The sequence below is a fragment of the Macrosteles quadrilineatus genome, unplaced genomic scaffold (genome assembly GCF_028750875.1).
Source record: "Macrosteles quadrilineatus isolate MER2022 unplaced genomic scaffold, UCM_ALF_1.0 Scaffold_4__1_contigs__length_99947679, whole genome shotgun sequence".
Taxonomy (NCBI): domain Eukaryota; kingdom Metazoa; phylum Arthropoda; class Insecta; order Hemiptera; family Cicadellidae; genus Macrosteles; species Macrosteles quadrilineatus.
This window is the reverse complement of record NW_026542597.1, coordinates 35,853,658-35,880,332: the sequence shown is the minus strand read 5'-3', so window position 1 is coordinate 35,880,332 and position 26,675 is coordinate 35,853,658. Positions and strand designations below refer to the sequence as shown.

The following is a 26,675-nucleotide window of genomic DNA, read 5'->3' as shown; positions in this document are numbered from 1 at the left end:
CTCCATCTGCAACGAACACAGCTCAACCCTCACTAGAGATCAACTCCACCTCAATGCCATCTTGTTTATCCTCAAGCATTTGCAAGGCACATAGTGAACTTCCAGAAGACGACTGGAGCCACTGTTCACAAAGTCTCTTACGAACAGCAAGCAGCGAGAAGACCTCTTTGGATGGGACTATCACACCAACAGTTCTTGCTTACCTTGAAGACCAAAATTGAAGATGAATATGACACTGAGTGTCTTATCACTACAGGCTTCATCTCTGCTCCATCTGCAACGAACACAGCCCAACCCAACCCTCGCTAGAGATCAACTCCACCTCAATGCCATCTTGTTCATCCTCAAACATTTGCAAGGCACATAGTGAACTTCCAGAAGACGACTGGAGCCACTGTTCACAAAGTCTCTTACGAACAGCAAGCAGCGAGAAGACCTCTTTGGATGGGACTATCACACCAACAGTTCTTGCTTACCTTGATGACCAAAATTGAAGATGAATATGACACTGAGTGTCCTATCACTACAGGCTTCATCTCTGCTCCATCTGCAACGAACACAGCCCAACCCCAACCCTCGCTAGAGATCAACTCCACCTCAATGCCATCTTGTTTATCCTCAAGCATTTGCAAGGCACATAGTGAACTTCCAGAAGACGACTGGAGCCACTGTTCACAAAGTCTCTTACGAACAGCAAGCAACGAGAAGACCTCTTTGGAAGGGACTATCACACCAACAGTTCTTGCTTACCTTGAAGACCAAAATTGAAGATGAATATGACACTGAGTGTCCTATCACTACAGGCTTCATCTCTGCTCCATCTGCAACGAACACAGCCCAACCCCAACCCTCGCTAGAGATCAACTCCACCTCAATGCCATCTCCTCCTCAAACAGCCAATGATGAAAATCTACAGCTGACCCAAGCACAGACAACACCTAACAGCCCACTCTTAACTCCTGGTCATCAACAGTACAGTGAAGTGGTGAAAAGTGTAGAAAAAAAGCAGAGTAAGAGTGAAAGTGAACCTCAATCACCTGACACTCCACCATCCCTGCCAAGTCCTTTGCAGTCTAATTTTTTTAAATAAATTTCGACAAGGTTGATAACAATTCTGCTAATTCTTTTTCTCATCATTATAATAATGATTGTATTTTAAATTGTAGACCTAACGATAAGTCGTAAATTAACCAAGAATTTAAGGATCTAGATTTAACTAGACCATAAATTAAAATTAAGTCATAGATTACCTTTTAAATTTTCTAATAACGAATAAGCAGACCATTTTATATTACTTAAAAGATTTTACCTATTTTGTTTTAATCTTAAAATATCACAACTCCAAGATAATGTGTTTAAATTAAAATGTATGAATGTGCTCAATTTTTAGACATCTTTTGATAGTATGTTATAAATAGATATTATAGGTTTTAAAGTAATATGTTTCAAGATGGGCACATACAATTTTGTTATTAATAAATTTTCCATTTGTATAATTAGGTATTTATTTCAGTTTCAGTTAGCTAATATTAATTCTCTCTGTTCACTAATAATAGAACGTTCTTTTATTATTATGTACCTCAGCAAAATGCAATAGTTGCAATCAGAATTTCCTAAGAAATTTAATTTAAATTTAGATTTAGTAAGAATTTTTTCTCTCTCATTAACAAATTATTAGTAACTACACTTTATTATGTAACAATTGAACAGCAGTAGGCTCAACAATCAACAATTGCCGGCCGGACAGGTGGTATGTGCGTAGACTGCTAGATGAATGCGGATGGTGACAACTCTTTGTTTTTCCACAACAATTGTTTAGAGCTAAAATCAATTTCTGAAATTAAAAATTTTTTCTCACACAATAATGGTGATGATGAATTGAAAGTCATAAGCACAAACATCAGAAGCTATTCCAAAAACTTTGATGAATTTTTAATTTATTTAAATGAAATTCCCAAGATGGATATTATTGTTTTGACAGAATGTTGGTTGCAGGAGGGGGTAGGGGGAAAGACGATTGACGGATTTGACTATGTACTCACTGATAACAGACGAAATAGAGCCGACGGTGTTATTGTTTACTTCAACAATCGACTATCAGTAACTGCATCACAGATCTCATTTGCTGACGTTTATGGAATACAACTCAATTTCAACTTACACAATAACAATTTTTGTCTGTTAGCACTATACCGTACTTTTGATTCAGATGCTAAATTATTTATAAACGATTTAGAAAATTATCTTAACCATTTGAGCAAAGATTTGATGATTATTTTAACTGGAGATATAAATTTTGATTTGTTGAGTTTTAATTCTGTAAACGACAGTTACTTAAACTGTTTGTTAGGTGCTGGTCTCATTCAATGTATAGACAAACCAACAAGAATTACGAACAATAGCCAAACTTGCATTGATCACATGTTCATACGTTACAACGACATGAAAAATGTACAATCAGCAACATTACACACACACGTTACAGACCATTTCAGCACAGGCATGACTATTACTTTTCCAACCAATACACCGTCAGTTACTTTGGATACTTCTACACGGATTATCGATCATACACTACTGTCCTGTAATCTTGCGCAAATAGACTGGAGCAACTTTTTTATCGACCTTGACATTAACTCTTGTGCATCTCGTTTTTTACAAATCATGGATGAAACCATAGATAGTTCTACAAAATCTGTTAATAAATCATCGAGGTTCAAAAAATTAAAGCCATGGATCACAAATGATTTGATTAAGCTAATTAGGGAAAGAGATAAAACTAGTAAGAAAATTAAAAAACAGCCGTTTAATGCTACTTTAAATATAGAATATCGTGATTTAAGACATCAAATTTCCAGTGGTATTAAAAGTTCTAAGCGAGTATATTACAGGTCAAAATTAAACCAATATCAAAACAACCCCAAACGCTTTTGGATGGTTGTGAACGAGCTGGCGGGGCGATCAAATAAAAAAGACCCCTTTTCAGTTCAGAAATATCTTCCAAACGTATCCAACATCACTCCTGATGTAAGAAAGATTGTAGCTGATGACTTTAACACGTTTTTTGCTTCTGTTGGATATAACCTTGCCAGTTCAATAAATAGCAGCGGTCCGCCGATCATCAACGACGCAGATTACAGGCAGGACACTGTGTTTACACTCCAGACAGTGACTGAACTCGACGTTATCAGACATGTCTACTCGTTACGTGGTGGGTCTGCCCCCGGTTTTGATGGTGTCTCGGCTGATGTTCTTAAAGAAAATGTAAATTCACTCTCTAAACCATTATTGCATATCATAAACTTAAGTTTGGCTAGTGGAATATTTCCGGACAAGTTTAAATTGGCAAAAGTTTTTCCTTTATACAAATCAAACTCCCACAAAGACAAAAATAATTTCAGACCAATATCTTTATTGAGTGCATTCTCTAAGGTACTTGAAAAAATAGTTAAGGAACAAATGGTGGATTACTTGAACCAGAATCAGATCCTAGCAGACTGTCAATATGGGTTCAGAAAAGATAAAAATGTTACAGATGTTCTTTTTCATATCAACAAAGAAATTTTTAATGCTCTATCTGAAAACTTGCGCTCAGTATTAATTTTTTTAGATCTCAAAAAAGCTTTTGATAGTGTAGACAGAAAGCATCTAATTTCAAAATTATCTGCTATAGGTGTAAGGGGGAACGCTCTCTCATGGTTCGAAAGCTACCTCAGAGATAGGCGACAATTCGTATACATAGATGGAGTCAATAGCGATGAGGTGCCTGTTGACTATGGGGTGATTCAGGGGAGTACCCTGGGGCCTATTTTATTCCTAATAAATAATATTTCTAAATTACCAATTTTCGGAAAAATGTTTCTTTTTGCAGATGACACATTGATTTATGTTAAGGATAAGACATGGGAAGGTGTGAAGAGTAAAGCTCAATCAGATCTCAAATTAGTAAAAAAATGGCTCGACCAAAATGTACTATCTCTTAATGTTTCCAAAACAAAATTCATGCCTATTTCTCTCGCGTCAACAGCTGACTATAACCTAACCAATTTGATCTTGCACAGTTGTCTCAACCAATTCAATAACAGTTGTTCGTGCGATACCTTAGAGAGAGTTAACTCATATAAATATTTAGGAATAATTTTTGACTCACATATGAAATGGATAGAGCATATTAATTTCTTGCAAAATAAAACTAGAAAACTTATATTTGCATTTAGACAGTTAAGTGATGTTCTCAGTTTTAAAGAAATTAAATCAACATATTTTGCATATGTACAGTCGGTTTTGTCTTATGGAATATTAGCTTGGGGAGGGGCGTACAGTTCACATCTCACAGGTCTGATTCTGGTTCAAAAGTCTATCCTAAAAGCTGGTTTTAAAAAGTGTAAAAGATACCCATCAGATTTACTATTTCATGAAACTGGAATATTCCCCATTGCAAAATTGTTTATCAAAGATCTTCTAATTTTTATATTTAAAAACTTCAATTCAATTTTTACTTCCATAACCCACACTCATAATACAAGATATGCAAATAGAATTGGAATTTCTACTATTCAGCAGCATAAATCCTTTTCAAAAACAAATTGTTTCTACATAGCACATATTTTGTTCCGGAATTATTCCACTATGTATAAAGCAACTCAGTTATTTCATTCACCTACATTAGGTGTATTCAAAAATCGAGTTAACAGATGGTTATTGGATATCAGCGATGAAGAGGCCGAGGCACTTATCACTACTGATAACAGGAGACCTGCCACTGTCTGACAGCACTGAACGGACATGGCCTCTGCAAACTCTTGCAACCAACAAAATTCTTTTCCATTTTATTTATTAGCTTCCCCTTAAACAATTCTGTTCATAAAAATTTAAATTAATATTTACTCCAATTTTTTATATAATCTTTAAACTTATCTTTACACGTTCCCATAGCACATAGTATATTTTTATTTAATCTTAAACTTTTTCTTCAATTTCAAATTAGCTCAAAAAATATATATAATATTTAACAACTCGAGTCTACGCACAGACCACTGAGGTCCATGTAGACTCATTTCCCTATTACATTAGTTATTATTCAAGCCGGAGCAAACATTCAACTAGTATTTAAGTTTTTACTATTATAACTTTGTAAATTTACTTTTACTAGAATTAATTTACGTAATCAATTTACTCTATAATGCTTCAAGACTATATATATTTGTATTTTATTTTTTTGAAAAATTGTAAATTTTTTATATATTGTGGAAATAAACTGATTTGATTTGATTTGAAAAAAACTAAAATTGATTTTCAAAATGAAAAAATAAATTCTATTACAATTTTTCATCAAAACATCCAACATTTGGAATCCAGAAAAGCATCTTTAGAAATAGTATTAGAACAAATAAAACCAAATATAGTTGTGTTAACAGAACATGGTATGAAACAATTTGGATTAGAAAGATTTAACCTGAATAATTTCTACTAGTGTACATGTTGCTCGAATTCGAGCAATTGCAAAGTATTACAGGAGTTATTTCAAAATGAATAACAGTCATATTTACAATGAGTTTAAAAGAGTCAACTCAAAGATTACTGGTGTGTGACTCGGACCATGTTTATTTTCGTTATTGATAAAAAAAAGAATTCCTGCCGGTTTTCTCCTTCTCAAAATGCCTCACTGTACAGGCAACACAGGTCATTGATAGAGGGCCAATTGAGAACGAAAAGTCGTTTTGGGGTAGTGTTAGGGCGCATTTGTAACATAATAGTTGAGATTAACCATAGTCAGGTGCCGACTGTGATGAGTTAAGCCTATTACGCGCCACTGTTCTGTAGCTGCGGTCGTTATCACGATTACGCCTCCGTCTATGTTTCGTTGTCGTCACGTCGGAGACATTTAAAAGAAAAAACAATAAATAAACAAATTATAGCTACACAAAACAACGATAAATGCCCAAGTTTAAGTTACAATCATGCTAACACGATCCGTCATAGCGACACAAAACAATGATAAACACACAAATTTAAGATACAACCATACTAACACGATCCGTCTTGGGGGTTATGTTTACACAAACTCAAATAGTAAATAAATGTACTCAATGTGTTTCATTGAATTGAAAAGTAAATAACAGCAATAAAATTAAACAGCTGATCAAAATGTAAACAATTATGTTCTTCATAAGGATAACATGGGAACTTTTAAAGTCACTGGGGCAGAGCCCAAGGGACTTTTTCAAACATGTAAGGTCAGTTTGCAAATCTACGTGACACGCTCTTTCCAATGAGACGTCAATGGATAAAATCGGTTAAGAAATGGCGGAGGAGTTCAACCGACAAACTTTCGTGTAGCGTATTAATTATATAGATATCACATCTAGCTATAGTCGGTCTACTACCTCAGGAGAGGGTGTTGTAATTTCTTTCAAGAGAGGGTTTGAATTCAAAGGCTCTAACTCTGAAAAATAGAGGATCTAACAGAGGATAAGCTTTTCGAATGCTGCATGGCTAAATATAAAATCAATAAATGGTCTTTTGTACTTGTAGGAGTTTATAGAAAACCTCAACTTCAAAATTTGTAATTCTTAGCTAGTGTTACGAATGGAACTGACAAAAAACAATGAGTACTCAGTGAAAGTAGTGACAATAATTTATTTGAACCATTTTACTAACATCTTCTTAATAAGCCAACATAAACTCAACTCATTTGTTTACATTCTCTCCTTTAAATTAATAACATGTGTTTTAATTATTATGAAGCATACAATATTAACATTGACAACAGCTGGCAATTACCAGTAAGTTAAACCATTGACTATAGGTTAAACCAACACAGCATATATAACATCCTCCCACCAAGTTAATTAACGTATGGTTGATTAACTTGTACTTTGGATCGTGTACTTCTTCTTGTAACTACTTTTCTCTCTTCGTTAGAGTTTATTTCCAATGGGTATAAACGTTGTACTGGGCGAATCAATTCATTGGTTGGTGTCTTCAATCTTACTGTGCGTACAATTCCATCTCTTCCTTTCATTACTTCAATGATTCTGGCAATCACCCAGTTTATCCGCTTGTCAAAGTCATTACCTATGAGTACTATTTCCCCCACTTCAGGTTCTCGGTAACTTTTGACATTATTATGGTGTGATAATTGACCAAGATACTCGATTCTGAATCTTGACTTCAGTCCTTCTCTTATTTTCTTTCTGTATACAGCTTTCTTTGGTAAATTGATCTCCTCAATAGCGTCTAAGTCGGGTTGTCTCACATCGCTTATATCTTTCAAAAACATTGATGGAGTAATGGGACTCAACTCATTCAGATCATCCGACATGTAAGTAAGCAGTCGAGCATTGATGACACTTTCACATTCGCATAATGTAGTTGACATTTCTTCGTTGTTCAAACTAGTTTTCTTTAAAACTCTCTTCGGAGCATGTTGATTGTTGGACTCCCACCCTTTAACATGTGCTGAAGCACCAAATACGGGTCTCACTGGTGAAGTCGCACTGTCCTCGATAACTGCTCTATGTGGTATGAAGTGCTTGATGTGATCTACCTCGTCACTGGGAACTGATTCAACGATTCCTTCAGTCTGCCAACTTCTAAACACTTGTTGATACTTATTGAAGTAACCACCATTTTTAGTTTTGTCAATCGTTGATTGAAGCCGTTTCTTTGAAAGTTCCAAGTTATTAGGAAGCATGTTACAATCCTCGACCCAAGGTAAGCACACTTCATAACGACCTTCGTTGTTAACACTCACCGTATTCCTAAAATGCTCTAGTGTCATCTCGTGTAACTCTTCTTTTGACTTCTGTTCTACGGGATCAGTAATACCAAGTGTCTCTAATTTCCAGAACATCGAAATATCCTCAGAAGGATCACTAAAAGAAAACATACTAACACATGATGTATTGCATTCTGCCTTACTGTTATCAGTTTCCACAACACTAGATAAGCGACCCATTATTGTCCAGCCTAGAAAGGTTTCCATTGCTACAAGTCCACTATTCAGCTGAACTTTGTTACCTGTGAACAACTTACCAGCAACATCTGCACCAATTAAAACTTCAATTTTACCTTCTGATCCAGCCACATCCGAAAGAACAATGTTAGCAGCTTCTATTTCCTTAAGTTCTGGACCTCTCCTAATACTAGGGATATTTTCACTTATAAGAGGTTGATCTAAAACCTTGAACCTACACTTATATTCATTATTCCTATTGGCAAGAATGATTTTAAACGTGTTATGTGAAACAACATCCGTCTTAACACCTCCAAAAAGTGAATGAGTTAAACTCTCTTGTCCCTCGGGATACATACCAATTTCAGATGCTGTGGACTCAAGAATATAAGATCTCATCGAACCTGTATCAATTAAGGCTCTAACAGGACGAATCAAACCTTCATGGATCAGATTGACCCTCAATGTCTGCAGATAAATCTGTGATTTTGTTTGTTGTCCTAAGTTAGATAGATCTTTGACCTCATTACCGGTACTCCTGTTTGATTTTTCTTGCAATTCTTGTTCCTTATTACACATCAAGGTAGGGTGTTTGCGGTAACAAATACTACATTTTAAAGGCCTTCTACAGAATTTTGATGTACGTCCCTGAAATAGACATGTAAAACAAGCTTTTTTATCCAAAACAATTTGTCTTTTTTTACTAAAATCCATTTTTTTGGCCTGAAGGCAATCTGCACTTTTGTGAGCTTCTGAACAGAATATACAATTGAACTCTTTTGACTTGTTAGTCAAGCAAGATGCTGAAGGCATATTGTTTGATGTTTTATCAATATTACTTCTAGGGCTTACCCTCTTACTCGTACCGTAACTAGTCTTAGCCAAAACAATTCTTTCTTCACCTTCAACTTCTGATTTGATGAACTGCCGCAATCTCTTCAATGTCTGCTCTTCTGTTTCTGATGATTCTTTATTCTCTCCATCTGAAGACAAACTGCATCTCTGCCAAGCTCTAAGAAGATCATCTGGTAAGCAGGATTCTACTAAAGGCAACAAAACACAAGCACATTTATCTGTTGTTACCTCTAAGCTTTCCAAGGCTCGTAGTTGACATTCTAATTTGTCGTAAAACTGCATCAGAGACAAACTATGTTCTGTGTTTTTCAGTACCAAAGCTAGCAGCTCCCTAACATATACTTGTACCTACTAGAAGTCCATCCCGCCCAAATCTAACTTTAAGTTCCTCTAGAGCCTTAGGATAATTATCTGCTGTTGGTGGAAAACTCTTTACTACTTCATATGCTCTAGACCTAGGAATCATACTTTGTAACAAGTATTGGAACTTTTCTGCAGCATTTAAGGTCGGTTCCCTATCTATTGTTTGAAAAAGACTCCAGAAATGTAGCCAGTCCTTCGGATCTCCACCAAATTTGAGCAATTCAACTTTTGGAAGTCTTACTGTGTTCTGCTTAGGTACTAAAGTACTGTTGTTACTTACAGAATCGCGGAGAGAACGAGCTTCATCTTCTAATCTGTTACTTACTCGCAACTTGTATTTAATTAATCCATAAGTCTTCTTGTATTCATCCTGTTTTGCCAGTTCAGCTTCAATTTCTTCATCAGGTCGTTCTACAAGCATTAGATTCAATACTTCTTTATCAATTTCTTCCAACTAATTATATCTTTGTTCTAATACGTCATAAAGAGCATTAGCTTCATCTAATTCTTCTTGACAAACTTCATTAAACTTCGATACTGATCTACTAAATGTTGTTCTCAATGCCTTTCTTCTTTTTAACAAGGCTTCCATGGTTCAAATAAAATCTATACTTTTCCAACAAATAAATTACTTCCACCAATGCCAACACGTTGGGCGCCACAATGTTACGAATGGAACTGACAAAAAACAATGAGTACTCAGTGAAAGTAGTGACAATAATTTATTTGAACCATTTTACTAACATCTTCTTTATAAGCCAACATAAACTCAACTCATTTGTTTACATTCTCTCCTTTAAATTAATAACATGTGTTTTAATTATTATGAAGCATACAATATTAACATTGACAACAGCTGGCAATTACCAGTAAGTTAAACCATTGACTATAGGTTAAACCAACACAGCATATACAGGGTTAGTAAAAAGTGTGGAGACCCCCTGTTATTTTTTTAACGGTCCATACTAGAAAAACTAAACTTGGCACACCTTTATGGCATGTTATGAAGTAGGGTCAACCGGGGCTAATATGAACAAAAAAAGTAAACTTTTGACATTAACTCAAAAATGGTAAATGACAGAAGAAAAGAAAAAATAGTAGTGTATACAGCTCTTTTAGCTGAATCTATTTATTTACTAACAAAAACCATAAATGTAACCATTATTAAAAAAAAAATTAAAAACCACTGTTCACATTAGCCCCGCTAAAAGGGGCTAATGTGAACAGCCCATGGGGCTAATGTGAACACTCTTAATAACTCTGTTATTTACAACACTAGGCATATGTGGGGGCTGTTGTGAACAAGCCTAGGGTCTAGTCTACCAGTTGCAATAAGTCTCAATATTTTATCTTAAATAGTTTTTGAGATATGAAGGTATCTTTGGAGAGCCGCGGGTCGCCCTACGGTAACCCTTTTTTTTAAACCATTTATAAATATTATACAGGGCTAATAATAAGATATAAACAAGAAAAAAATTATCTGTCAACATACTTGACTATTTATTAAAAATTTCTTCCACATACAAATTGTTTAAAGCACTTAAAAAAAACAGGACTGTTTGTGATAGGCCTATCTTGAGGAGGTCCTATAGGTAAAGTATGCAGTCGTGCTGTGGCAGATGTACATGGCATGTTCACATCTAGTCCTACAGAAATCTCATTATTTTCGGGCTCTGTTGCTTCAGAAAGTAGGCCTCTAATGCTTAAATCTTCTAACTCTTCATTAGAAAAGAGGTCTAGGCCTAGGCCAATAGGTTCCTGTGTGTATATATTGTATATATTGTATGTATATATTGTTGTTCATAATAGCCCCATGTCACTGTTCACAATAGCCCCCATTCACTGTTCACATTAGCCCCCCAACTTTGAAAGCTTATAACTTTGGCTGTTATTAATATATTTTAACTTTGGGAAAAGAAAAATAATTCCCAATTCTTATTTAACAAAATTCAGGCTTAAGATTATTCCTACAACCAATGTAAAAATTGTTATAACAAAAGTTTTCACTTTGCGCGGAAAAGTTTTTTGGGCGGAAAAAAAGTGTTTTAACAAAGTATTTTTTTAAAGTACCTAAAAGTCAAATTTGAAGTTTTCTCATTATGGACACAAAAAATACAATAAATTTCCTTTCTAATTATATTTTTTTCATGATTAAAAATCCCAGATAAATGACTTTTTAAGTCATTGTTCATATTAGCCCCAATATTTTGGTGTGTTCATATTAGCCCCGGTTGACCCTACTTTTTGGGCATAACCATCACTTGGTGTATATCCCCGAAATGGGGGATTTTGGGGGAAACTCAAAAATTTCAAATACAAAGACCTATCGAGTGACCCCTCATTTTGAAGGTCCTGGTATAAGAAAACAAAAAACGCAAACTAGAGGTCTTTATCTCAATCCAGTAAAAAATGGCAGCCAATTGAAATTCTCAGAAGTTGAATTTAACTTGCAGCTTTCCAAGTCTGGAGACCCCCTGTAAATTTTGTAGCGGCTCACACTAGGAAAACTAAACTCTACACACCTTTTTGGCATGTTATGAAGTACTTTTTAAGCCTAATAGCTACTTGCTTACCAAACCCAAAATGGGGGACCTTCATTTTATCATATCAAACCAATAGGCCTATGTAGGCTAGCATATTTTGAGGGTCATAAAAATGCTGCTTGAAGAAAACACACTTTTAATAATAAACACTAAAAAAACAATATTTTTATCACAAAATCACTTCCATGAATACTACGATTTTAGCCTTAAAGTTACCTTCAGGAAGATTACCCTGGTCAGAGTTTTCCGTAACGAATATGCGTATCCTATTAAAAGATGTAGCCTTACTTAAAACAACGTATAATATAGTTGCTCTAGACTGAAATTGGTCCGGGTAAGAACAGCGCTGCAAATGCCAAAGGTAACAGAAATTAGCATCTTTCCATTTTAAAAGGTATGTTTGTTTCAGACGGTTAATTTTTATCCTCGAAATCAAAATATGTCCCCACTCACTTGTTCCAGTTAAGACTTTACATTCTATTAAGTTGTTAACCATTCTGATCACATGAAGCCTTGTGCCATTAATGAGGCCCTTTTTTATGTATCAATATTCCTCATCAATAACCACCACTGCCCCCTTTTATTAGTCTAATCTGTGTCTTGGCAATCCACTGACCTCTATATTTAAACACTCAGTTGGATTTTCTAGATGGGTGTCTCCGCCTTCGTCTGTTTTCAAGGACCCACTCTTCTTCCCCTTGGTATACTGACAATTAATTACCTGACTTGTCAAGTTCATGTAGTAATTCATTATACTGTTAGTCTATAAAGAAAATTAGATAAAAGTTACTTGGCTTGGTGCTTTCATAACTGCAAACTCAAAATACACCCACAAGTAAAAAAGAATCAATATATCGGTTAAAAAAATATGTTTGTGTAATAACATTATTCACATGAAGTAGATGATTTGTTTGATTTGTTGATCAGCTGTTTAGTTTCAAATGAATTAATAATGTCAAAGATTTGTGATTTGAATACATAAATTATTATAGTAAAGTTTTCTAAATCATGATAACTTATTCTCCACTAAATTTTACTATTCCCAGCATTAAAATAAAGTAGTAAGATCCATTATGGGTAAACTTTAAGGTACACAATCCTTGATTGAAATGTAGTAGGTATACATTAAGAGTCATAATACCTAGAAATTATTATGTAGTAGACTTTGACTATTTTTAAGTAACAAACATATGTTTCTGTAAATAAAAATTATCTCCCATGTTATCCTTATGGAGAAATACAAAACTTTAAAGGGCTCCAGGGCCTCAATCTCTCATTATTTCCCTAATACCCCCGCCGCAGCAAACCTGCAGACTAAGCGAATTTTCATTTGACTGATTGGATTTACACTGAAATGTCTACTTAAAAATATAACATTTATTCCCGATTTAAATAGAATTAGTTTAACAAGTACTTAGGTTTGCTGCATCAGGGAGGGTAAAACTGTTTTTTTTTGTAAAATGTTAATAGTTAGTAAGAAATAAAAACATTTTCCAAATTTGATCAAAATATGTTCATAAACAAGCAAACTACAACAGTTTACTCATTCTCCATAAGAATAACATGGGAATTTTAAATTTACAATTTTTTTAAATTTTCTCCGTAACCATTAGGCGCATAATAACGCTTCAATATACTAAATTATTTGTTTTTTGAAGCTCTACAAAATGGTTTGGAAATAAATTGCTAAATTTTATGTTTTTTGGGTCAAAAATGCGAAAAACCTATTTTTACCCCATAAAACCCCCCGTAAACACCCGTTCCCATGGTCCGATCATGCTGGATCGCGAACTCGTTCGAATAAACGTAGGTTTACACGTTTGTACCAAATTTCATCAAAATCGGATCATTTTTGCTCGAGTTATCGTGCTGACGGACACACACATATATATATATATATATATATATATATATATATATAAAAATATATATATAAATATATAAATATATATATATATATATATGAATTTGAACTGATGGTGTTTTTGGCCTCTAGGGACCTCAAAACGAAAAAAAAATCGGTCCCGCGTCCAGGTCTTACCATGAGCACTACGGTAATAGCTTATTCCCTATATGGGAAATTCGCTAAAATGAAAGTTTCCTGCACAACTTCACGTTACCCTCTTTCCAATGACACCAAAAACATGTCAATCGGTTCAGTAGTTTCGGAGGAGTAATTGTCACAAAAAACCTGCTTGCGTATTAAATAAGTATAGATTCTAAAGAGCCATAGTGTTCATTACCTGGTGGATTTTCCCACAAGGGTCACAGCAAATACTTCAACTGCTATTGATAATATTTTGACAAACATATACAAATCACTTTCTCATGTAACTGGTATTGTAACAGCCCTCTCAGACCATGATGGTCAGATCTTGGAGTTAACTATTCCCGGAAATAAAGATTTTGTAAATAGCTACGTGTACATTGAACAAAGAGATATTTCTGTAAATAATATGAATGTTTTTAATAATATCTTATCACAAGAGAATTGGATCTCTGTATACATGGCTAAAGTAAAAGATAAGTTTAAATTGTTTAATAGTATTTTCCAATATAACTTTAACTTTGATTTAGTGTTTCCTAAAAAGAGGGTGAAAAATATTTGACTAAAAGTATATTTAATTGGATAAACCAAGATTTATTAACAAAACAAAAAGATATTGTTGAGCTTACAAAACAAGCAAAACTGTTTGGTAATGTAGAAATGATGAATCATTGTAAACTCTGAAATGCAAATCATAAAAGTAGATTGATCAAGGCAAAGAAAACTTTTTACGATTAACTTATAAATAAATCAGAAAATGTTAGTAAGAAAACATCGGAGATAATTAATTTTGAAACTGGTAATAAATCTAAATGTATTAAGGATTCTCCTCATGAAATTAGAATTAACGATAAGGTGATATCAGACCCTCTGAGCATCTCAAACGGTTTTAACAATTTTACTTTATTGAGGTAATGGTAATAGAGAATTTGATCAATAGTGCCCCAAGTAATATTAAATCTAAAGACGATCAAAATATAACTAGCCATCATGATCAAATAAATATTAAAATTCCTTTCATATGTATCAGATGTAGGCCAGTAGATGAAGATGAGATAGAAAAAATAATTTCAACTTTAAAAAATAAGTCATCTAGTGGTCATGACGAAGTACCCTTAAAACTAATCAAATTCATAGGGAAATCACTGTTAAAACCACTCGTGCATTTAATAAACAGTTCATTAATAACCGGTATTTTTCCTGACTGCTTAAAAATGTCTAGAGTAATACCTATTTACAAAAAAGGTGAAAGGAATGAAATCGGTAATTATCGCCCTGTATCAGTTTTGCCATCTATATCAAAAATATACGAATGTGTAATGTATAATCGATTGGTTGATCATTTGCATAATAAAAACCTTAACCAAAGGCATGGTTTTCGTAAGGGTAAATCTACTACTACTGCTCTTTTACATTTTTCAGAAACTATTATTGATGCTGTTGACAAAGGAAATGACGTAGTTGGTATTTTTATGTATTTATCAAAAGCATTCGAAAGCATATCTCACAAAGTTTTTTTACATAAATTAAAATCTTAAGGTATTTTTAACACTACTTTAAATTGGTTTAGGTCATATCTTTCAGAAAGAATGCAATATGTAGAAATAATGTAAAAAAAACATACACTAACCAGGTATAGATCAGATAATTTAACTATTAAACATGGAGTTCCTCAAGGCTCCATTCTGGGGCTTTTATTATTTTTGTGTTATGTCCAAGGAATGCCTTCAATTAAAAAAAAATAAAAACGGGTATATATGTTCTTAGAAAAATGTCTTTGTTATATAGTCTTGACACTTTAAAAACTATTTATTTCGCACATATCCACTCTCACATATCTTATGGTGTAGTTGTTTATGGTGGTACGAGTAAAGGCAACTTAGATACAATCTTGATATTTCAGAAGGAAGCTTTGAGAATTATATTAAATCTAGAAGACGAAGCATCAGTGAAAAATAAATTTTCTGAGCTTAAGAGTGGGTCCCAGTAAAACAAAATCCCGAAATGGCCGAAATTGGCACACTAGCGCGCGTGGAGTGGAGCGGACATTTGTTGAACTACGTGCGTGGCAGTCTCGACGTCACAGGCATGTATCGATCGATAAGTGACTCACAGCGCGGGCGCGGTGTTGCCGAACCCTCGCCAGGCGCTAAGGCAACGCCGCATTAGCACTGGCGATGAACGAACTGTGTCAGTGGACTGGACGGCGATTCCACCCTGCTCTTGCTCGGAGTGATGGAGTGCACTAAAGTCACTTCCATCGCTTATTTACTTAGAACACTCTATTTTGCTCACTGCTCTTCGTTGTTAGTGGATTTATCTAGGATGGTTATTTAGCCTGTTACAATTTTATATCATAGAGAATGCTATGGGAAAATAATCAGTTTTGAAACAAAAGTTTTGAAGTGGAACAAGGATCATACAAAATTTTCTAAAGCAATAATTGACATTTCTTATTAAAACCCTATAGTTTATCATGTTTTCGGATAGAACATGCAATTTAAAAACTTTTTTATTCGTGATATTTATTACATAAACCCACTAGTTTAGGAGATACAGCCTATGAAAAAATGACTTCCGGTCTACTTTTTGTATCATGCAGCTCCTAAACGATAAAGTTTAGCGCAAAAATGCTAAGAGTAAAAAAGTGTTGTACGAAAGAAAAATAGTGGAACAATGCTCATGAAAAATAAGCAAAAACAGGGTGAATAATATTTAATTAAATTGATCTGTTATATGTACATGGTGTAACATTATCAATTTTGAGATTACTCAAAAATGAAACAAGTTAAGTAATTACATTAATGAATGGTAAATCGGATCCATCACATGTTGGAAACATTAGTTGAAGATCAAGTTTTCTAAATAACTTACCAACGTAAATACTGTTCAACTTTACAATCATGGTGGATGGCATAGGCCTAACCAAAACAACACTTGACAAACATACAATTTGTGAAACACTTACACTAGGCTTGTAGAACATCACAAAATGAAAATAATTGCATGTTTGTTCATTTGTTTCAATAAAACACCTTTGTAATTCGTATATCTTTGTTAACTTATTAACTTTAAACATTTATAGAATAGGCCTAGCCTAAATGAATATTGTGAGGTGAGTTTACAAGTTCGGGAAGTAAACATTTCATATAAAAGGTTTCAAGTTTTTCTTTCATGTTTACTTCCCAAATGTCATCGTCCCGATCAATTTTTACAGTTTTTATACCTTTTGGTGTCCAAATGGCAAGTTTTCTCCAAACCTTTCGAAATTAGTTCTTCATGTTTGTCATACGTTTTCCGGTTCATGACACGAACATTCATTGCAGACAGCAGCCGTTCTAAGGCAACAAATCCTCCACCATTGGTAATAGAACCGGCTACTGCTGCACTGTTTATGTCCATTGACATTGCATTTCCCCGAGGTTCAGGCTCACTCCATATTGTCTGTTTGATGTGGCACATGTTGCAATCAAACACAAACCCACTCCTAAGCCCTCTTTTTATTTCACTAACTAATTTCAGGTTTCTGAGGGAACAGCCGAATTGAGGCGCATGTTTAGTTGGACAAATTGATCAATAAATAACAAATGTCAACTATTCTACGACCGGTAATATCACAGTTGCCCAAACAGTCAGTAGGATCAGATGATTGCGTGGAATTGTCTACAAAGCCCAGGCGCATATTGTATTGAGCTGTGTGGCACGATACTGGCAGTGCAGCACAGCACAGGGTGCAATTGGGCAAAAAGTCTGTGTTGCACAGTTGACATCGCAAATTGGGAAGCAGTATCGTGCAGTTCTCGTATAGGAGTGATACAGTTTATTGTGTGAACATGTTGTTAAATATTAGGATTTGAGTTTTGAGTCAGATTCAGGTGCTGATCTAGATTTATTGTTACTTCTTCACAAGAGAACAAGAAAGAAAGGGCGAAAAAATTTGCAATGTTTAATGTTTTTTGTATTTTCTCCCAGATTGCATTCTTGTAATTACTATTTATACACTTACTATGAATGGTAACATAAAAAATAGTTAAAAACGCACAATTTCTATTAATTATCCTCTAGATCCGTCACAAAACACTAGTAAAGCGACCCGGCGCAGGTGAGCAATGCGGCACAGACACTTGTGACTCGATCACAAGTGCGCGCAGTCCACGTGCGGGACAGCACTGCCCTGCCCTGCGCTGCGCCATAATATGCGCGTTTCCTAGCGAACATGTGGTTTACAAAACACTGCCCTGCGTGGCACTACGCTGCGCTGCAGCGTAACAATTTTCAGAGGTAACAAATTTCCATCCTCTTCCCCACAGCTCATCGCCTCATCAGCAATCAGCTCCTCAACATCACTACTTAGTTTTCTTTTTCTACTTCCCACAACACCAAAATCTCTCAATACTCTCCACTCAGCCAACCTTTCACCACCTCTGTTTTTCGCCTTTCTTCGCAACGGTCGTTTTTTATTTCCTATAATACCACAACCGTAAATAAAAAGAAGCACACAAAATTACTTTCTACATTTGTAAGTAAGTAGCACTACGAATTATTACTAGGGAACTCTAAAGACTTGTCACTGGACTTGTGGACACAGCAGACCAATTAGGTTGCTAGCCTAGAACATAACCTCACAGTTCACAATAATGTCTAGGATGGAATTGGCGCGTTTTTTCAACATTATCACGTGACTTGCGAAAATGATAAATACAAGGTGTAGGGGTGGGGCGTGTGCAATGTGTCTCGTGGTTACAGTGTGTACGGCCGAGACGTCGGCCAAGGTGGGAGGGGGTAGCTATCTATGCTGTGATCAACCTAGAGGATTAGGAGATTTCCTTCCCTATAGATAACATTTTGTCTCGGTGGTGTAGTGGTTAGCGCACCGGAGTAACGTTCTAAAGGTTACCGGTTCGAAACCTCAGGAGGCTCCAACTTTTTGATTCGATTTCTTCATTATCGTTATAGTTTATAGTTTGGATAGGTTATGACAGTTTGATTTTATAATTATAAATTATGTAATTGAATTTTAGGCATTTAAAAATGTATTTTACAAACAGAAAAATTTTGTATACCAGCAGACTAATTCGTTCAAAAATACATCTGTAAATATTAGTTAAATTATGAAATTTGCCCGTTATCACATGAAACGAATATAATTTAATGCCTTAAATGTATATATTGTATTAAAAGATTTTATATTTCTACTAAACTGTATCTCGTTTCCAATCATTGCGTGGGACAGGAAGGCTCTGGCATATCATTTATATTGATTGTACACATGTTGGTTTTGTACTTATATCAGTATAGAACTAAGAAATAGTATTTGATAAATTTACAACATATTTTATACGTGTATTCAAGTTTAAAATGTATTCAACACCACACCATTTCTTACTGTCCCCAGTTCATTTCCTTTCTTTCAATAACTATGACAACAATAATCATAACAATAATTTCGTAACAATATTTGTTCCACATTAAGTAAAAAAAGCTATAAAATTAGCAGCGCATGATGAATGTAGAACCATAATAACCTGATTTGAACTCCCGCCAAATGCGCGAGCGTGCTGCTATCTCATGGAGATCTGCCAGACGACTACGCCGAATTACCGCCGCGATGCGCAGCAAAAACATGAATTTTCTTAAACCATATCACGTGCACAGTTTACGTCGGATCTTCTTGAAACAAACTTAATTCGATAGATAATTAGATTTTGTAGGGGGTTTGCTTTTTGGAATTTCAAATATTCCTTTAGAAAATCTTCCACAAATTTGTAAACTTAAACAAGCATATTTTTGCTATAATTATTTTAATATTTCTTTAATCAAAAAATAAAAAGCAAACCCCCTGTAGAATTGTATTCTTTTTCCAATGACACTTCGAACATAGTTCTATGTTAAAAAATAACGGCGCTATATGGTTCAAAAGATTACATTGTTCTTATGGGGCATCAATCCAATATGGCCGACTGCTACTGCCCACTCTTAAAACACTTTCAGATTCAAACGGATTATATTTGAGACACCACGCCAGTCAACAGTACATAAACATTACATCATTACATTCAGCAACCAACAGCAGGACTACCAACATTACAAAACGTATTAGCCTATACAAAGCAATGTACCAATCCATTAGGCTACATCTTTATCACTAGATTACAGTGATATATATAATAATACAACAGACACTACCCATGTATAAATTACATGACTGAAGATTTCATAATGTTTTGACCAATATTTAAATTATGTACTATTGTGTGTAAGTACTAACTTATCTTATAATTTAGTCCAAAGTAAGTCTTTTAGAAGCACAGAGCTACTTCAAAAATCATATTTTTGTAAGGCTTTTGACGAAAAGAGTGAAAGTTTACAGTGAACGTTTTTAAATTCTGAGAGATCTTTTCTTGATTGCTACATTCCATTTTTCTTTAGAGCACCCTCTTTAATCTAAAATTTAATTGTCTACATAGGTCTACAAAACCCAGTGTGTGGAATTTCAAGCGAAACACGGGTAGCTGGTACGGAACATAAAATAACTTTAACTTAACTAATAAAATTTTAGTGGCGTCACCAGGACACGAACACACAAAATTGGTTCTCTGATTTCACAGTGAGTCACACTGCCAACTCACATTAGGTGGATGAACCACCAATTGACATACATTTTCACATAGTTAAAATCTATTTGTGCCTTTAAATGGTGAGCAAGCTGTCCTAGAGGTAGAGCACGGAACTGAGGTCTGCGAGATCCAAGGGTTCAAATCCCTCCCATCACCAATGGATTGTATCTAAGTGATAATCAACAACACCCTCTAGACCTGGTGGAATTAAAAAATGGAGTCCCTTTTACATTTTCCCTTACCTCCAAAGACAGAACTCCTACGGTCTAACCACTACTAGTGCTCTTGAAAAAAATAGGCCTACTGAAAAGTATAAATCACCTACTTGTTTAATGAGGATCCGACAGACTCAAGAAGATTGAGAGGTAGCGTAGTGAGGTAGGGGAGGGGGGCCCAGCACACTCTCTCTGACAGAACTATGGAGGCAGGCAACCATGTGATCATGAGGGCGTAGTTCACTAGAACAGCTAGTCCTGCGAACACACTGTGTCACAAAACATGAGTCTTTGCAGCTTTCGATATCTATTACATTACAAAGAAGTTGGTTCAAAAAGACTACACTCTAGACTATTTTCGGTGTCCAGTCTTTGACACAAAAAACCCCCGCCGCAGCAAAACCTGCAGACTAAGCGAATTTCCATATGTCTGATTGGATTTACACTAAAATGTCTACTTAAAAATTTAACATTTATTTCCTATTTAAATAGAATTATTTTAACAGGTACTTAGGTTTGCTGCATCAGGGAGGGTAAAACTTTTTTTTTTATGTTAATAGTTAGTAAGAAATAAAAACATTTTCCAAATTTGATCAAAATATGTTCATAAACAATCAAACTACAACAGTTTACTTATTCTCCATAAGAATAACATGGGAATTTAAAATTTACATTTTTTGGAATTTTCTCCGTAACCATTAGGCGCATAGTAACACTTCAATATACTAAATTATTTGTTTTTTTAAGCTCTACAAAATGGTTTAAAAAGATTTTGCAAAATTTTATTTTTTTGGGTCAAAAATGGGAAACCCCTATTTTTACCCCATAAAACCCCCCGTAAACCCCCGTTCCCATAGTCCGATCATGCTGGTTCGCGAAATCGTTCGAGTTTATCCCGCCTTACACCTTCAAACCAAATTTTATCAAAATCGGACAAAAATTACTCAAGTTATCGTGCGGATGGACACATATATATATATATCTATCTATATATATATATATATATATATATATATATATATATATATCTCTATATATAGATATATAAAAATTTGAACGAATGGTGTTTTTGGCCTCTGGGGACATCAAAATGAAAAAGTAAATCGGTCCCGGGCCTAGGTCTTACCATGAGACCTACGGTAATAGCTACTTCCCTATAGGGAAATTCGCTAACACAGGTAGAGTAAAAAATTTGGGGGAAGCTAGTGGCAGAGCTTGGGGCTTCGGAGCCCGGGGTCTCTTGATCAAATCCCGCCAATCAACAATGGATTTTATGTATGTGATAATGCCGTAGCCCACTGGGACTAGCCTGAAGTACTGTATTGTGTAAAACAGTTCTGAGCTAGAATCTAGGGTCCTAGAATGATTAGGATGCATCATAGGTGGGACAAGACAAAATTAATAACATTTGGAACATAGTAATTGCAGAAGGTTTATGGTTTCAAAATCAAAAGGTCGATGAAGAAATGGAGACAACTAACTCTCCAAAAGGTTCTGAGATTTGATACCTTGCAAAACATTCAAAGCATTTTATATTTATTACTAAACTTTATACTTTAAAGTTATGTTTTTAGGAAAAAGCATTTAGCTTGGATTAAATAAATAAATATAGGATGGAGAGGACACAGCTAACTCACCTGATGAAAGGTTGCAGACGAGTCAAAGAACACAAAAAATCACACACATAATATACTTAATATTTCGCCTCTTTCAGAGGCTTCTTCAGAAGTAGGCCTAGATGGTAGTTACAAAACAACAGTTTAAATAGGATGACACAGTTTGAATTCAAAATGTCTGACAGGTTGTCCAACTGACACTGCACAAAGCACTAAATACAGGCACATTGTAATATTGTATTTACATATAATATATATTGAAAAGCAAATTAGTTTTGTCCATGAAAACAAATTAGTTTTGTCCATGAAAACAAATACTTAAGAGTTAGCTGTGAGGGTGAGGATATGAGGATATTATCTAATGTTGATTTTGATTTTATGTGATTTTATTTTAATTTTTAATTTGATTTAAATAAATTAAAAATTTAAAAGATAAAATTTAAAGATTTAAAATAAATAAATTTAAAATAAATTAAATTTAATTTAATTTATTTTAATTTATGATTTAATTTTAATTTTTGATCTTATGTGTGTGATTTTATGTGTTCTTTGACTCGTCTGCAACCTTTCATCAGGTCTGTGTCCTCTCCATCCTATATTTATTTATTTAATCCAAGCTAAATGCTTTTTCCTAAAAACATAACCTTAAAGTGACAAATCTTTTCACTCTTTCCTTTACTCCTTTCTTTCCTTAGTGTTACTGTCCAACTATCCTATCCACTATGAACCTATCTTCCTTTTGGCTAAAACAAGCCAAACAACATGCTTTCAAATTATCAAAAATTACCTGTCATGTACATTTCCTGAGTTCTTGCCTTACTCTAGGCCTAACTCCAGTGGGCCTAACTGTAAAACCAGCCATCAGTGGCATGCCATCAAATACATATACATATACATCAATATGGATCTATAGGCCTAGTCCAACAAACCCAACCACATCAGATCCTCTAATCTCAGATAGGCCTTGTCTGGCCTCCCTCTTAGGACTACCTATACCAGTAGGCCAAAAACCCTTTCTACCTAAACCACCGAAGATTCCTACTTCCCCATTCAAGAGCAATTCTGTCCCAAACAACCCTGAAACCTCTACAAATGACCAACAAGTTTGCAACTTATCCAACCACCAGCTCTCAGAAATAGAAAAAACAGTTTTGACCAAGGGTCTCAGTTTTTGTCCCACACCCCGTTTTGACCATTTTGGCCTAGTGAAAGACATCATGTCGCTAGCTAGGAACCTACGTCTCAAACATTTTTTCAACTCACAAGATCAAGACAACTCGAAATCCAACAGTGTGGCGCTCTCCCTAGCGAAGTTTGCTCCACCCTCGGACTTCGATCCCCCACCGTTACCAGCAGACCATCCGATAGAACAATACATCAACTTCTTGGTACAAAACATCTCAGATCCCACTTTCGAAAACAACGTAACCTCTACAACACTCCATAACCTCACCGAAGCCGAGAAAAAAGCCATTTCAACTTTAAAATCAAATACTGATATCATGATCCTTCCAGCTGACAAAGGCTCGACCACAGTGATAATGAATAAATCTGATTATGTGTCAGAAATCCAACGCCAGCTCAGTGATTCTTCCACCTACCTCCCTCTGAAAGAAGATCCAACTATAAAGTACACCGCTGAACTCAAGGAAATAATTTACAAACACTCCAAATCCAACAATATCTCCCCAGAAACAACAAATCTGTTAATACCAGAAGAACCCATCTGCCCAAAAATCTACATATTACCAAAAATCCACAAAGGCATAACACCACCGCCAGGAAGGCCCATAGTATCAGGCTGCGGTTCTTTAACGGAACGTATCTCTTCATACGTAGATGCCTATCTACAACCGCTAGTACAAAACTTGGCCTCATATATCAAGGACTCCAATGATTTTTTGCAAAAACTTAACAATGTCAGACAACCACTCCCCGCTAACACTCTCATGGCCACTATTGATGTCACCTCACTCTACACAAACATACCTCATGTCCACGGCCTAACAGCAACAGAAAACTACCTTCAAAACCTTCAAAACAGACCCAAAGGATCCCTACCCACCACTTCGTTTATAACTCAACTGATAAAATTCATTCTGGAAAAGAACTATTTCCAATTTCAGGACAAACACTTCCTACAGATCAAGGGCACTGCCATGGGTACAAGAATGGCCCCATCTTATGCTAATCTCTACATAGGGAATTATGAAGAAAAGTTTTTGTCTAGCCGTGAACACCTCCCCATCTGCTGGTTTAGATACATTGACGACATTTTCATAATTTGGACCCACGGTGAAGAATCACTACGGAAGTTCCTGGAAGACCTCAACAGTTTTGGACTGCTAAATTTCACCTGGGATTTCTCTGAGACTTCCATCAACTTTTTAGACCTTACAATTCATCTAAGGAACAATAACCTCACCACATCTTCTTTCCACATAAAACCGACCAACCACCAACAATACCTCCATTTTTCTAGTTGTCATCCAAATAACACCAAGAGATCACTTCCTTACAGTCTTGCCCTAAGGGGAAATCGCCTAATTTCAGAACCGAAAGACCGTACACAATACCAAACCCAACTTCAAAAAGCCTTCGAAAACTGAGGCTATCCTAGCACTCTCGTAAAATCTCAGATCTAAGCGGCTCAGAACCCACGTCCAACTACAAAGAAAAATACCAACCATCTTCAAGTAAATTTGATAACCACTTACCACCCTGGCCTGCAACAACTAAACAACCTCCTTAAAACAGGTTTCAAAATCCTAGAGTCCTCCAGCCAAACCAAAAACCTCCTTTCAAGAGCCCCTTCCATAATCTATAGGCAACCCCCAAATTTGAGGAATATGCTAGTCCACCCAAAACTCCCAAATCCATCAAAAATACCATCTGAGAAACCAAGACCGGGCTCATACCCATGCAATGAAAACCCATGTAAATCTTGCCAGATACACCATCCTACAGAAACTTTTACTAGCACACAACATAATAAAAATTACAGAATCCAAGGCCATCATACCTGCAGCTCAGAGAACCTTATCTACCAGCTTCAATGTTCACATTGTCCAGCCCAGTACATAGGCCTAACAACCGAGACTCTCCGAAAACGCATGAACGGCCATCGACATGATGTTAAAACTAGCAAAGAAAAACCAGTTGCACAACATGCCTTATCCCACCAACTTCTATTTGATGACTGTTTCACCATAAAAGCTCTAAAATCATTGCCAAAGAACCAATGCAATAGTTCAATGCTCAGAAGATGGGAATTAGCTTACCAGTTTGTGACCAACTCCAGAACCCCACCTAACCTCAACATTAGATAATATCCTCATATCCTCACCCTCACAGCTAACTCTTAAGTATTTGTTTTCATGGACAAAACTAATTTGCTTGTCAATATACATATTATATGTAAATACAATATTGCAATGTGCCTGTATTTAGTGCTTTGTGCAGTGTCAGTTGGACAACCTGTCAGACATTTTGAATTCAAACTGTGTCATCCTATTTAAACTGTTGTTTTGTAACTACCATCTAGGCCTACTTCTGAAGAAGCCTCTGAAAGAGGCGAAATATTAAGTATATTATGTGTGTGATTTTATGTGTTCTTTGACTCGTCTGCAACCTTTCATCAGGTGAGTTAGCTGTGTCCTCTCCATCCTATATTTATTTATTTAAACTTTATACTTTGCCACTCCGAGCGGATTTCATTCCAATATTTCTTATGCGTCTCTTGTATACCTAACCAAAGTGGTTAAAAAAAAAATAAATAAAAAAAAATTAGAAAACTTCCTAGGATAGTAAAGTTTCCAAACCTAAAACAGCGGATAGCTGTAACCGCACTGACGTAGGACGAGAAGAAGGCAGCCGCTGTGGTGACAGTAGTCACAAACATAGATAGGGTGGAATGCTTCATCGTCACTTGCACTAGTCTATGTATCGTGAGGTTGCAGGATTCTGCCTTGGTGCACTGCCACATCTTGGTCAGGATGAAGGCGTCGTCTGCACCGATACCTGCAAAACAGTGTTTTTGAGAAAGATTTGTAAAACAAAAACAGCACAAAGTGATTAGCTGGAGGGGGTTTAGTGATTTTGATATGATTAATGTCGTGATGAAACCAATCTTTTAATTCAGGGTTGCCACTAAACTTAAAATATACACACATCTTTCCCAAGCAGCAAAACCTGGTTTTCCCATTCGTTATTCTCAGACACCAAAAGTATCTTTTTACTGGGTCTGCAGGAGCCCGATATTTCGAATCAAGTCGGGTCAACAGCTAGCCTAAGTAGTGAGTCCGGGCCAAACTCGGGATGAGTCAAGACGAACGTATATTTACACGATCGCAAAAATGTCTGATAAAAAATAAAGATTTTGTCTTGGATCACAGGTTATGTTCACGATTATGCGTTGACCGCACAGTGTATTCTTCCATGACAGCCTAAGATATTCTCAATT

At 35.5% G+C, this 26,675-nt stretch overlaps 1 protein-coding gene across 3 annotated transcripts in view; it reads right to left on the bottom strand.

The window, feature by feature from the left end:
- Positions 1-26,675, bottom strand: part of LOC128992256 (protein dispatched) — a 73,223-nt gene that overhangs the window by 33,206 nt on the left and 13,342 nt on the right. For all 3 annotated transcript variants that reach the window (XM_054415739.1, XM_054415738.1, XM_054415740.1), the window contains exons 11-12: positions 26,035-26,233; positions 20,708-20,866 (exon numbers count right to left, since the gene is read on the bottom strand). In XM_054415739.1, coding sequence (XP_054271714.1) covers positions 20,708-20,866; positions 26,035-26,233 — 358 coding nt within the window. The remainder of the gene's footprint in view (positions 1-20,707; positions 20,867-26,034; positions 26,234-26,675) is intronic.